The 13,404-nt window shown below is 37.3% G+C and overlaps 1 protein-coding gene across 1 annotated transcript in view; it reads right to left on the reverse strand.

Moving 5' to 3' along the window:
- LOC107695252 (unconventional myosin-If-like) overlaps nt 1-13,051 on the reverse strand; it is a 19,444-nt gene extending 6,393 nt beyond the window's left edge. Inside the window, exons 1-20 of the mRNA XM_016495063.1 lie at nt 12,945-13,051; nt 8,658-8,789; nt 8,098-8,187; nt 7,883-7,977; nt 6,641-6,728; nt 6,467-6,556; nt 6,237-6,368; nt 4,767-4,901; nt 4,515-4,647; nt 4,158-4,354; nt 3,971-4,051; nt 3,334-3,420; nt 3,150-3,236; nt 2,875-3,042; nt 2,671-2,756; nt 2,316-2,397; nt 2,109-2,215; nt 1,920-2,012; nt 841-985; nt 573-687 (exon numbers count right to left, since the gene is read on the reverse strand). Coding sequence (XP_016350549.1) covers nt 573-687; nt 841-985; nt 1,920-2,012; nt 2,109-2,215; nt 2,316-2,397; nt 2,671-2,756; nt 2,875-3,042; nt 3,150-3,236; nt 3,334-3,420; nt 3,971-4,051; nt 4,158-4,354; nt 4,515-4,647; nt 4,767-4,901; nt 6,237-6,368; nt 6,467-6,556; nt 6,641-6,728; nt 7,883-7,977; nt 8,098-8,187; nt 8,658-8,789; nt 12,945-12,947 — 2,146 coding nt within the window. The 5' untranslated portion in view covers nt 12,948-13,051. The remainder of the gene's footprint in view (nt 1-572; nt 688-840; nt 986-1,919; nt 2,013-2,108; nt 2,216-2,315; nt 2,398-2,670; nt 2,757-2,874; nt 3,043-3,149; nt 3,237-3,333; nt 3,421-3,970; nt 4,052-4,157; nt 4,355-4,514; nt 4,648-4,766; nt 4,902-6,236; nt 6,369-6,466; nt 6,557-6,640; nt 6,729-7,882; nt 7,978-8,097; nt 8,188-8,657; nt 8,790-12,944) is intronic.
- Between the last annotated feature and the right edge of the window lie 353 nt (nt 13,052-13,404).

Raw genomic sequence — 13,404 nt, forward strand, 5'->3', positions numbered from 1 at the left:
TATGTGGTAGGTCTATATAGCATAAAATTATAAAATCATATTTAGATACCGGTATAGGTCTACATTAATGTTACGTTGTAACCTAGTTTAGGTTAAACAGAGATAAGCAGAAATCGCATTATTACATTCATAAATAACACCGGTAAATAAAGCTAAATGTTATAATATACAAACAATAAACACAATATCTAGCCTATAGGCTATTTTGAACGGTTTCAGAAGAAAACAAGAATGAAAAATATAAATTGCTAAACAAGCCAAAACGAATTAATTTAAAGCAAAATTTAAAGCAAACGCCTTTGTTCTCACGCAGTCTACCTCTATCATTCGGCACGAATCCATGTTTCTATATTCGCGATGTATTTGAATGCTAAACTTATTTACTATGTATAAACCATGCTTTTGTACTTAACGTGCTTTCCGCAAAAAAAAAAAAAATCACACTCTAATATTATTACTTTTGTAATGCGTTACTCCCAACACTGCTTATGAAGTTCTGTGACTGTTAGGATGCTGTTAGGCATGTTAGGCTCTATGGAAGAAGTCTCCAGGTTTTATAAACTTGTACTCACCCTCCTCCCGCATCTGTTCATATTTCTTCCTGGCGATGTATTTCCTCCACGCCTTCTGGATGGTTCTGGCAAATGTGTCAAACTTCCTCTCTCGCATCTCCTCCAGCAAAAATAGCTGCAGTTAAAAGAAATGGGAGTTGAAACAGGATTTAAGGGAAAGTCCAGATTTGACCAACAGTTTATTTATGCCCTTCTTTTTAGGCCTTATTTTAGGTGTCCTAAGTCTTTTTATTTTTTTTTTATGAATTTTGTGATTTCCGAGCCTCACCGACTCTGGATTCTTGATGAAGACTTTGGCGCGTCCCATTTGGTATTGATCCGTGTCCATGTTTACAGAACGCAAGAGGTGCAAAACGCCCTGCTGTTCTGCACCACGCCAATGTGGCCACGTCTCTGCTGTTAGAATGGCGTACCTAGCAAAACACAAGTGCTTTTCTGTTACCTGAGACACTAGCGCAGAGATTAACACACCTGGGAAATCACCCCTAAAATTAGCACTCCTGAGAGGTCACGATTAAAACAGCAGCGATATTTCCGCAGAGATTAACACCCAAAACTAATTTATTTGAGCTCCCTCATCTGAGGTTAATTTACTTAACTGGAAAACCCCAGAGCTATTTCAAGTATTGGACTGCAATGCTACTAAAATACCCATATAAAACATATTTTAAAAGATATTTTATGTCCAACATATTTTTTCAGGCTTATTCTTACCCAGTGTTGGGCAGGTTACTTCCAAAATGTAATACATTTTATATTACTAGTTACTGTCTTTTGAAAGTAATTAGTTACATTACAATATTACTGTCTCTGAATTGTAATGTGTTACACTACTTTTGAGTTACTTTCACCAAAATATCCACATAAGTATTACAAAATGCCAAAATGTCGTTTATTGCTGCTCATTCTACATCCAGTGGAGGGTATATGTGGTAGGTCTATATAGCATAAAATTATAAAATCATATTTAGATACCGGTATAGGTCTACATTAATGTTACGTTGTAGCCTAGTTTAGGTTAAACACAGATAAGCAGAAACCGCATTATTACATTCATAAATAACACCGGTAAATAAAGCTAAATGTTATAATATACAAACAATAAACACAATATCTAGCCTATAGGCTATTTTGAACGGTTTCAGAAGAAAACAAGAATGAAAAATATAAATTGCTAAACAAGCCAAAACGAATTAGGCTGGCTAATTCAATCCGAAACTGAAAGCAAATGGCGTTCTCACGCAGCCTACCTCTCTCATTCGGCATTAATCCAATTAAATGTGTCCATATTTGCGATGTATTTGAATGCAAATCTATTATTTATTATGTAAACCAGGCTTACTTAACGCGCTTAAAAAACATCCTCTTCGATAAGCAAAGCCGGCACGTCGTACCCTAATATTTTCCCTCAAGCCAAGATATTCCACCTGATGTTTCATTCTGGGAACATAAAAGTGAAATTTATGAATAGCACATGTTGTAGTTCATTTACACCATCTTTGCGAAATATCTGGAGTCTTATTTGTATGAGCTCACCTGCTCTCCTCCCAGTCTTTGGGCCTCTTGGTCTCATTGGGTTTGATGCAGCGGATGTAGTGCGGTGTGCACTTCATCAGTGTGCTAACCAACTCATTGGCCTGTCTCTGTGGACCAGACAGTCAATGAGTGACTCCAGATAAAGGAAATGTGGCAGGTGTGCTGATCCTCAAAAGAGTAAGAGTTTATTATAAACATTGGTCTTACTTTGATCTTCGAGCTAGCGGTGGTCGGTCTAGCTTTCTTATCCGTGTTGAGGTTTTCTGGGAAGAGGCTCCGGATGAAGTCACTGCAATGCCAGGGAGATCAATATTTTGGGATGTTTGGAACATGTTGATGGAGATTACGGAAAAAATGGGTTATGTTAATTTGCAAGCGCTTTCTAGGAGAAGAAAACCAGTTGATCTTATTGCAGGGAAAATTGATTACACTCATCTGTCTTTGTTCTGTTGTGTCCTTGGCTTTCTGTTACATTAAGTTCTCTACCCTTTACCAAACCTAAAACAACCTCTAAATATAAACAATGCTTATGACGAGAGAGAAAGAGAGAATTAGCTCTTACTATTGGCTGCTTTGCATCAACTCTATGAGATCAGGAAAAAGCACATCTCTGTTTCGCTCACAGAAACCGCTGATATCATACGACACCTGAATCAAAGAAGTAGGCAATAAGAAGCAATTTAGGAGTGCTACAGTACTGTTCAAAAGGTTGGGTTTGGTAAGATTTTTGGTTGGTAAGCACTACAGATCAAAAGTCAGAACACACCTTGCCAGCGTAGTGATGAATGACGAAACCAGAGTTCCAGTTGTTGAAGTGCTCGTGTGTCCCCACCGCAGCCTGTAGCTTCTGAAGCAGAGTCATATCAGCACCATCTCCTTTGGCGTGCATGGTAGCGCACACATCATCCAGCACGCTCATGATGCCGGGAGGATTCTGGGATTGAGGGGGAACGGGGTTACAGCTGATAAAGCTAATAAAAATGATTATTATTATGAATTGTTATTAATAATGAATATAGCACAGCCTCTCTACAGGCTTACCAGTTTATTTTCTATTAAGTCACACACAACTTTGTTGTTAAAGTATTCTATGGGTGTCCATTTAATGCCCTCCTGTACATACTCTTCCTGTGGGACGTAAAGAACAATAAGTCTGTCAGACTGAGATTTTACACACATCAAGAGAGATATAGTGAAAAGAATAATGAAAGTTTGTTTGTTGTACCTGTTCTGCTTTCAGTGTCAGCTCAATAAAGATCTGCTGCAACTTTTCATTCACAAAGTTGATACAGAACTGCTCAAAACCATTCCTCTAGAGAAACAAATATAGAATTGTTATTAATAATAGAATTAAATTCAAATTGACTAATTTTTCCACAGAATGTTACTTAAGAACCTTAACACTTGAAAATAATCATAACACACACACACACACACACACACACACACAATATGTCTTCCATGCAAATGTTTGGGGTCGATTTTTGTAATGTTACTGAAATAAGTCTCTTATTTTAATAAGTCTCTGCTTAATGTTTTTGTGGAAACACTGATACATTTTTTTCAGGATTCTTTGATGAATATAAAGTTCAAAAGAGCAGCATTTATTTGCAATAGAAATATTTTGTAACATCATAAATGTATTTACTGTCACTTGAGAAATTCTTGCTAAATAAAAGTAGTAATTTCATTCTTTCTTTTTTTAAATATTACTCTTACTGACCCCAAACTTTTGAATGGCAATGCATATTTAGAGTCAATTAAAATTACAAATATGACTTATTGACTCATTAATGATTAGAAGGTTAAAATTCCCTCATTATAATATTTAATAACAATCAATAAAAGGAGAGGATATTCACCTGGAAAATTTCAAATCCATAAATATCCAGAACACCAACACTGAGCTCCTCAGTGGGTTTCTGTATGGCTTTATTTATTGCCTGCTCAAACAGAGAGAGACAAAAAAAAATTTTTTTTTAATAATAATAAATTACCTTTTTTCCTCTCAACCAACGGTTATTGGGTGTTCATGCGCTGTTCGCTAACCTCAACAAGGTAGTCAAACAGACGGGCGTAGAGTGCTTTGGAGAGAGCGTCACGCGTGTAGCATGCTTGTTCTCTGTTCAGAGTCACATCAATGGATTCAGATTTACCACCCCATTTGGAGTCCATTTTCCTGCTGGTGAGTTTCTCCTGTAGACGGTTTTGGTCGATGCCAAGCAAGTATGCAGGGAATGCCAGCACTGGGTTGAAAGCAGGGTAAAAGATGTCAACGCAAAGTCTAACAGAACATTTACAAAGATAAAAAATAATCAGTCGCTATTATGACAGTCAATGGTTTCAGAATTTTACTGAGTGATCTCAGAACAGCAAATAGGCAAGCTTCATCTACATATCACTCACAGTCCGTGCTCTCCACCTGCGCGTAGTTTCCCGCCTCAATGAAATTGACAGCGCCCAGATGTAAGATGCCAGCTACAATCTGCAGCGCCTGCCTCTGAAACATCTCCGGTATGCCGATCACCTGCATGGCTTCCTGTAGACATCAAAAATCAGGGTTAAGAAAGGTCTTAGTAGCAGAAACTGAACAGTTCTCAATGTATCTAAGAAGAGATACACATAATTTGGCATGATAATATTGATGAAAATGTGTACCATTGTTTCTTGGAAGTCCTTGCTGTCATTAGTTCCATCAACCTTGTATGTTCCAGACTGGTTCAGGTAGTAGTAGTAATCTGGGGTCATAATTCCCAATTCTTCCCTCTGCTGAGGCGTGCAACCATCTATTAGCTAAAAGAGAGAGAGAGAGAGAGAGAGGTGGTTAATTCAATAGCCATCCATGTGGCCCATCAGTATTATCTGAAAATTTAGTGTAATCAACAACATGAATTTAACTTTTAAAGGGGTCCTATTACGCTTTTTCACTTTTTCAACTTTGGTTAGTCTGTAATGTTGCTGTTTGAGCATAAAAAAGATCTGCAAAGTTACAAAGTTCAAAGTCCACTTCAAAAGGAGATATTTAATTTAAGAGAAATCACTTTTCAAAAACTACAACGAACGACTCGTTTGACTACAACGCATATTTTCCAGGATTTGTGATATCACAAATATCGACGAATGGGACGAGACCTGGTTGAGCTGCACTAGAGAAGGCAACGAGTGTTATCACTATGTTGGAGACACGCTAGCTTTCCCAAGGCAGACGAACTTAGAGTGGTTACAATCATCCGGGTTTAAATCACGCTCAAATTGATTTGATTTTGACGCAATATTTACACTGAAGCTCGCAGGCGGCTATGGTAAGGGGCATGATATTTCCCAACCAGGCGCCGAGTGCTGCCAATCACAACACACACTGGCCCAGCTAACCAATCACAGCACATTTTGTATTTCAGAAGGCGGGCCTTCATTTGATACAGGAACTGTTCGAGCCGTTCATGCCAGACTGGGGAGAGAGGTGTTGTAATAATGTAAAATATGTGAAAAATAATGTGTTTTTCAAACAACCTATGAGAGCCTGTTCTAGTACAAACAGAATCAAGACTTTGTAAAAGAGCATAATAGGACCCCTTTAATTCTATGAATTTTCCAGATGCAGCTCTGGGAAAAATTACATATTTTTATAATTAATTATATATATATTATTTAATATTATTAACATATTTATTTGAAACAATAAGTATATTAAATAGTTATTTAAATAATGTTACATATACATATTTATTTTTGATGTGGATTTTGATCTTTTTGTAGTGTTTTTGTTCCTTTTTCCTGTTGTTTTTCTAAGCCATGTTAAACTAAAAAAAAAACAATTTAATGACTTACTTTGAGAAAGATTTAATATTAAAAAACATAATTTTAAACATTTAATATTGAAGACATTATGAATTTTATTTAAATTATATAATTTATATAATATATCTTATTTAAATACTATTGCATATTTAATTTAGTCTTGATGGTGACTTTTATTTCCCTTTTATTTTCTGTTGTGTATTTCTAAACCCTGTTAAACTGAAAAAAAAAAATATATATATTTTTTGAGATCTCCGTGATTGATTTAAAACATTTTATATTTAAGACACTGTCTAAAAATGTTTTCCTATAATTAGAACATTTTCCTACCTGGTAGAAGATGTGAAAGTTCCTTTCATTTTCATTCTGGCTCACAACTCTTGATTTTTCCAGCAGGAAGTTGGAGATCTTCCCTCCGTCTGGCTCTCCTCCTCGACTAAACTGGATCTCAAAGTATTTGCCCTGTCAATTGAGCTAGCGTTACTCATAGTAATGGAACACAGGTTTGCGTGTTGCAAATTCATAAGACTGAGCTGCATATATGTGAGTGTGAAACGCACAAAGCGACTTGAATTGTTGTTGCGGACTGTCTTCGCATTGCCAAAGGCTTCCAGCAGAGGGTTTGACTGCAGGATAATTTCCTTCACATCCTGAACAACAAAAACAACACAGCACAAGTTTTATAACTGCCATTTGCTGCTAAAAAGTTCAAAGGTATTTTAAACAGTTGTTACCTGTACTTTAGCTCCTCCTCCTGATACTTTAGAGATGTAGCCCATAATGTATTTAGCAGCAACTGTTTTTCCAGCTCCACTTTCTCCACTGAACACAAACACACAGAAGACAGGAACATAACTCCCTGATTGTGTTAAGTCTCCCAGATTCAACATGATTCACCACTTGTACATCAGTGCTATTTGAATTCAAATTCTCTCACACACACAGACACACAAGCCTGCTTTTAAAAGGTGGTGTCACTTTAACAAGAAGTTGTGGTTGGCATCTTTTAAACCCTTTTTGAATTCTTAAAAAAAAAAAGAAATGATAGCACTCATAAGCTGAATAAAATGGTATGCCTACATATGGCTATTCTCATCCTCATTGGCCAAGACCCAAAAAATGGAAGTAGGAAGGCATCAGGACACATCTTGCAACACTAAAATGCCCCTATTTGGTCAATCAGATACATATGTCAGTGCCTATATTATCCTGGTTGTAAAATATCAGTGATTGGTTAAAATGATTAAAATGGCATAGTTGAAGGAGCTAAATTAATTCAACTTATTTATTCTGTTTTACTGAGAAATAGTTTTTGAATAGTTTACTAAAAAGTTCAGATATTAAATATTTGCTTGGTTATGTCTAAAGCTCACTTGATTTGTTCTAGTTCATTAGATGTGATGGTCTGGCCCTTTGGAAGGTACCTAAAGAGGAACATTTATACAAACTTGTATTCAGCTGGGCAGTAGGTAGCAAACAGCCTTTGGTTTCAGAAAGCTATTAAGAAATAACATTTGCAAGCTCCTCTCCACTGCCTGTGTAAATCAGGAAGGAAGCTATACTAAGAATGGTGACCACTGCTGCAAAGGCTTTTGTGGGTGTGACAAATAAGGGAAGGAACTGCCAACAGTGAGAATGGGACCAAAGAGAGTAAAAAATGATATTGATATCAGCGAATGACACTAATACTGAAATGTGTCTCTCTGCCAAACGGCTGAGATTGCACCTTTCGTCTTAAGACAGTGAAAGGTCACAGACAGCTTTCTCAGAACTGGAAATGCATACAAAAAAGGATTTCTTTAAATGTTAAAGCAGAAGCGAGTCATGTGAATTCCCTGATATTTCTTCTCTAGCGGTTTAATTTGGAGGCGTGGCCTGCATGTGAAAGCGGGCTTGGGTTTGAATGTGGCAAGTCACAGGAAGAACATCAAATCCGTGTTGAAAGAGGCAGCATGTATCATGCGAGCATCACAAACCTGATAATGACACATTGATTTTCACTGTCAATCATCATGTTCCTGTACATGTTGTCTGTCAAAGCATAAATGTGTGGTGGGTTCTCATATTGGGCCTAAAGAAAAAAAGAGATGGCTATGAATATGACATCAAACGATCATGTTAAATGCAAGATAAATGTGCTAAATGACTGATATAATGTGATGACAGTAAGTGTTCATTGTATTTGACCTACAGCTCCCTGGTAGAGCTCAATCTCACGGTCAGTGAAGTACGGCATCTGTTTGAAGGGATTCACCGATATCAAGACAGGCCCTATATAGGTCTTTAAATCACAATTAAGGTCATAAATCCAATTCTGTTTTTTCAAAAATCATAAAATGTAATTTATTGCTGTAAAGGCAAAACATTTTAAAGCAGCCATTACTCCGGTCTTCAATGTCACACGATCCTTCAGAAACCATTCTAATATGCTGATTTGCTGTTCAAGAATTTCACATTATCAATGTTGAAAACAGTTTTTGTGGAGACAGTGATTCTGTGATAAATAGTTGAAATTTATTTGACATAGAAACTGAGATATTTGTTTTCATGTAATAAAAGAGTGGCTGCTAAGTGTCATGTAAAATCAGGAAGTAAGTGTGTGCCAACTGTTGAGATACACGTAAACAAAAGAGGAAGACAAAACTCCTGATCGAAGTCTTAAAAACAGCAACAGCAACAGCACAATCAGTTCTAACCGATCAGCTGAGAGGAGTGTGTTGAGTGATCTGATCCCTTTCATATCAAGGATACAAATATGTAGTCGTCCATATATCTCTTTTTGAGATTTTCCACGATGGCATCTTCAGCGATCTTGGAGAGAAGCACCATGTCATCAACACCACTCTGCTTGACATTCTGGCTCTGCCAGTGATACTTACTGCCCTGAAGGACAGATGATAGATAGAAAGAGAGAGAGCGAGAGTAGAGTCACAACGTCCATTTGTAGGAATTTTACAACAAAGATTTGAGTTCATGTACTTGAAGAAATAGACAGCTATTGTAGACCCTATTTAGCAACTGACTTATTTTAATCATAAATCCTAAATACCTACAGAAAATTCTTGAGGGAACCCATAGAAGTCAGAAGAGATTATATGGTACTTGGTTGTTATATGGAGATTATATGGTACTACTGAGATCAAAAAAGTGTAAATCCAATATGGAAAGACACCCGCAATCCATTTTACTTACATAAACATACTGAAAATATACATAGGACTGGATTATATCCATCAGGAATTGACTAAATTCTTAAAAGTTGGTGTTCCACACAAAAATGAAGCCAGACAGACTTTTGAAGAGGCTTAGGGTAAATTTTAGCCAAAGCATTTCCATGTATCTCAATGGGAAAAAAATTGCATTGGTGGCATTAAATTACTGTAAATCCAAAAGGAAAAAACGGCTTATTTAAAAATTGCAAGTGTTTCTGCTTACATAGGCAGTATGTCACCCTTTTACTTATATCCCATACAAAGAGCAAAGGAACAAGTTGCTTAACTCACATACTGCACTGATATTCAAGCCAGTGAAAGACACTGCCTTTGGAAAACTTACAGTCATGGTTCAAGCCTGGATGCTTGAGACTTACAGCATCTAGTTCCTCTTTCAATCTTCCGTTACTGAAGTATTTACCACTATTTCTAACCACTGGTGACTGCAGATAGAGAACGAGAGAAGCTAAAATCTGAACCGAGATGCGCATTCCTGTACACATAAATGTAGGCTACTTGTTATAAAAGGAATCATGATCTTCACAAATACAAAGTCAAAAACATGTTTTTAAAAATGTTGCAATGTTGTGCGCTGACACACAAAAAAGAGAATGTGTTAAACTTTAGATTTTAAAATGGTTACTTTCATAAGTATTTCATAGCTAAATCCTTTACAAGACGACATTTGAAGTACAATATGTAGAGGGCTTTCCTCCTACATAAGTTAATATAAAGTAAGATGGAAGGTGTATGCAAATCTCACAACATTACAAATACATAGTACACCTATATTTAAAGTATTAGGACTCTACTGAGGTGATGGGTAAGGGTAAGCTAAATTAATCAATATAGGTAGGTTGCAATGTAGGTTCTCTAATTACCATACATTGGAATTGTTCCAGTCTAAATAACTAGGTGATTGAACTAAGGTGGTTGTCTGTGGATATTAGGACAGGAAACCACAGATAGTTTCCAAGCAACAGGCAGCAGATGTAAGGAAGTTGTAGACCAGCCGTGTGTATGTGTCACATTTTGATGCATTACATACTACATACAATTAAAGTTTGTGGCTTTCTTAGCTAAATCACCTGTAACAATTAGCATAATAACACTGTAGTCTGCTTATATTTACATATAATTGACCCAAGATGCAAAATTCAACACATTTTTATTAAAAGACTTACTTTTTACACAGAAAGCACTGTAAAGTTACAGCTGGAGAGGTCAAAGTTAAATCAAGCCTGCCAGAGTCTCATAATGCTGAAATATCTAAGCCTAACATTAATGTTTGCATTTAAATTTAAGGTAAACCAGCTGTTTTTGTATACAAGCTCCTTAAGGTTTCTTTTCTTTTGATATGTTGCACCATTAGGAAGCTGTGAACCCTTCACTGGGTTTGTGGTCTGAATTCCTAGACTTCGTTTCAACCACAGCTCAAGCATCACACATGGAGGATCTGAGCTACAACAGAGGTATAGACTCATAAGATTATAAACTAATTAACTGTTGTTTGATGGACACTGGATTTTCTGAAGATACATTTCTTTTTCACTCAAAGAGGATTACAGGCTATACATAATGTTTGTAATGTGCTGCAAAGCATGACCTAAGATGTTTAAATCTCGAGGTAGCACCCGCTCTACAGAATCAAGAATAAAGCCATATTTGTTACTCATTGTACATCACTAATGTTCCTCTTTGCTACTAGAACTAGGTGGTAATAGCCAAAAAAGTAGAAAATGCCTTTGTCTACTGATCTTCACATTCCATAATTGGCTAATGAAAGCATATTTAAATCATTCATAAATTAAAGATATTGAAATAGCTGAAATGCTCTTATGAAATAAGGAAACAGGAAATGATAACATGCAATTCACAACCATTACTGAATCAGCCATAATGACTTGCTGACGTCTGTGCTGAGGTAAAGGTCTGAATAATGACAGAGATAGGAGGAGACTGATTGCAAATAAGCCTACTTCCCTACTATAAAGTGGGCAATATATGAAATGAGTATTATGTCCAAACTCACAGTATCCGTAAACCAGTAGGCGAAAAGTATTCTGAAGGAGAGACTCTGAAATGGACACTTTTTTTTTATCCCGAGAGGCCTTTATTAGCTGAGTGTATTTGTTATTCATCAAAGCCTGATGCTGTCAAACTGGTGAAATGTTCACGTTTCTTTTGGTAAGGTGCTACTGAGGGCTTTCATGATGTCAGGGGCAAGGCATTTTGGGGCTGGGGTGGTGCTTCTGAACAATCCCATGAGGCCATGGGAGAGGATTTGTGAATGGCAATGAAGCAACACAACTGATGCTGGTAGATCACATGACAATGAGAACATCACGAATGTAGTATGTTCGGATTACATTCATACTCGCATATTCATACTATATAGTACATACTTGTTTAAGGGTCATGAAGTAAATAAACAAGAAATACCTACTCAGAGTATGCGATTTCGAACACAGCTGAGAGAACTTTGGCAAAGCCTTTTGTTGCTTGCAAACAACCCTTGAGGTTAAAAAACCTCTTCCTCTCTGTTGGTTCTCAAATATAGGGATACATTTGACGAGGACAAACCTTACTTAAAGTGACAGTCCTAGCCTGTATGTCTTTCTTTGGAACACAAAAGGGGATATTTTGAAAAATGTCTCAGTGGTTTGTTTTTGTCCATACAATGAAAGACAGGGGGATTTGAGGTTGCTTTGGAGCCTACTTACTTTCATTTCGAAGTCAAAAACAGCTGAAACATTCTTTTAAAACCTATTTTGGAATGACACCAATGTTCCTCTTTGCCACTAGAACTAGATGTTAATAGCCATGGTAATAGTGAAAAATGCTTGACCAGTGGAAAACGCCTACTAATTCCTCACATTCTAAAAATGGTTCATGCAAAGCATTGTGAGTCATTCAGAAATGAAAGATTTTTAAATAGCAGATGTGTTTTTATGAAATTAATGGATAAAACTAAACTATCCCTAAAATAATGTGGTTCCTGTCAACTTTGCATCCATCATCTGACCCATGTAAGTTGTAGGCCAATTGTGCTGGATCACTTTAGCACAGGCTGAGAAAGACACAAGCTTCAGAAAGCTGTACAAGCGGTGAGGAAGTACCGACAAGAACTGCAAGTCCCCTCTGACATACTTCCCCACTCCCCCTACCTCTGGGTGCTGTTGCGAAAATCCTCTGTAAACCTCTCGCCACACAAAGTCAAATGCTCACTTCCTACAGAATCACCACCCCAGCCTCAAACTTTTCTCAGCTACCTAGCTGCCTTGCCCCTGACATCATGAAAGCCCTCAGTAGCAAGGAAACGTGTGAACATTTCACCGGTTTGACAGCATCAGGCCTTGATGGATAACAAGTGCACTCAGCTAACAAAAAGACAGAATTAAAAGTCACAGATGCTTGTGGTGAATTAAACCTTGACTAATGACAGAGGCTAATCAGTTTCCATTTAAGGAGTTGTTTGGGTCCTGTGTCTTTTGTGTGGTGCTGTTCTTTGAGCTTCTTTTTTTTATATAGTTTCACACGTCCTATATGAGCTCCTTTAAGCATGTTGACTTTACAGAGGAGGAAACTTTCCAAAATTAGCAACTACAGTTGTGTAATGAGTATAATGAGGAAAATATAACCCTACATACACTTATTTACAGGCATAAACAGGAATAAAAATGACTTGAGTTTAATCAACAAAGGGCCTTTTAGGAGCAACAGATATGTACATAATTTACAGTCAGATTAGATGTGACTCAGAATAAGTCATAAAAGTTTGAAGAACTCATTAAACATCTAGTTGCAATAATACTGAGCACGTTACCATTATGCCGGTGCTGTTGGTTTCTCCTCGTTTGCAGTTCTTCTTTTGTTGAGAGTGACAGTCCAAATGTTTCTCAGCACCCTGCCATGACCAGCAGACTACAGCACAAGAGCAAACGTTTAGTGAAGGGAAGCAGTCCGTGACAAGCACTGAGCACAGATCACTTCCTCAAACTCCCACAACCCTTAGGTGAGACAAGAAGTTGCATGCTCTCTCGCCACAGGCTGTACACACGCACATACACCCACAAACGCAGAGGACACATAATTGGTCTAACTCACCTTCCTCATGATCACACAAAACCAATAATATGTCACAGGTTCCAGGTCAGCCGTTACTCTGAGGCGTGCGACACAGGATGCAGCCCCTCCTGTTGATTGGATGACAACAAACTGCACGAGGCTGTTGGACTTTCTGACTGGAAGACCTCAGGCAGTACGGGTCGGCAGCAACACATCCA

Source organism: Sinocyclocheilus anshuiensis, unplaced genomic scaffold (genome assembly GCF_001515605.1).
Source record: "Sinocyclocheilus anshuiensis isolate Anshui unplaced genomic scaffold, SAMN03320099.WGS_v1.1 scaffold122, whole genome shotgun sequence".
NCBI classification, from domain to species: Eukaryota; Metazoa; Chordata; class Actinopteri; order Cypriniformes; family Cyprinidae; genus Sinocyclocheilus; species Sinocyclocheilus anshuiensis.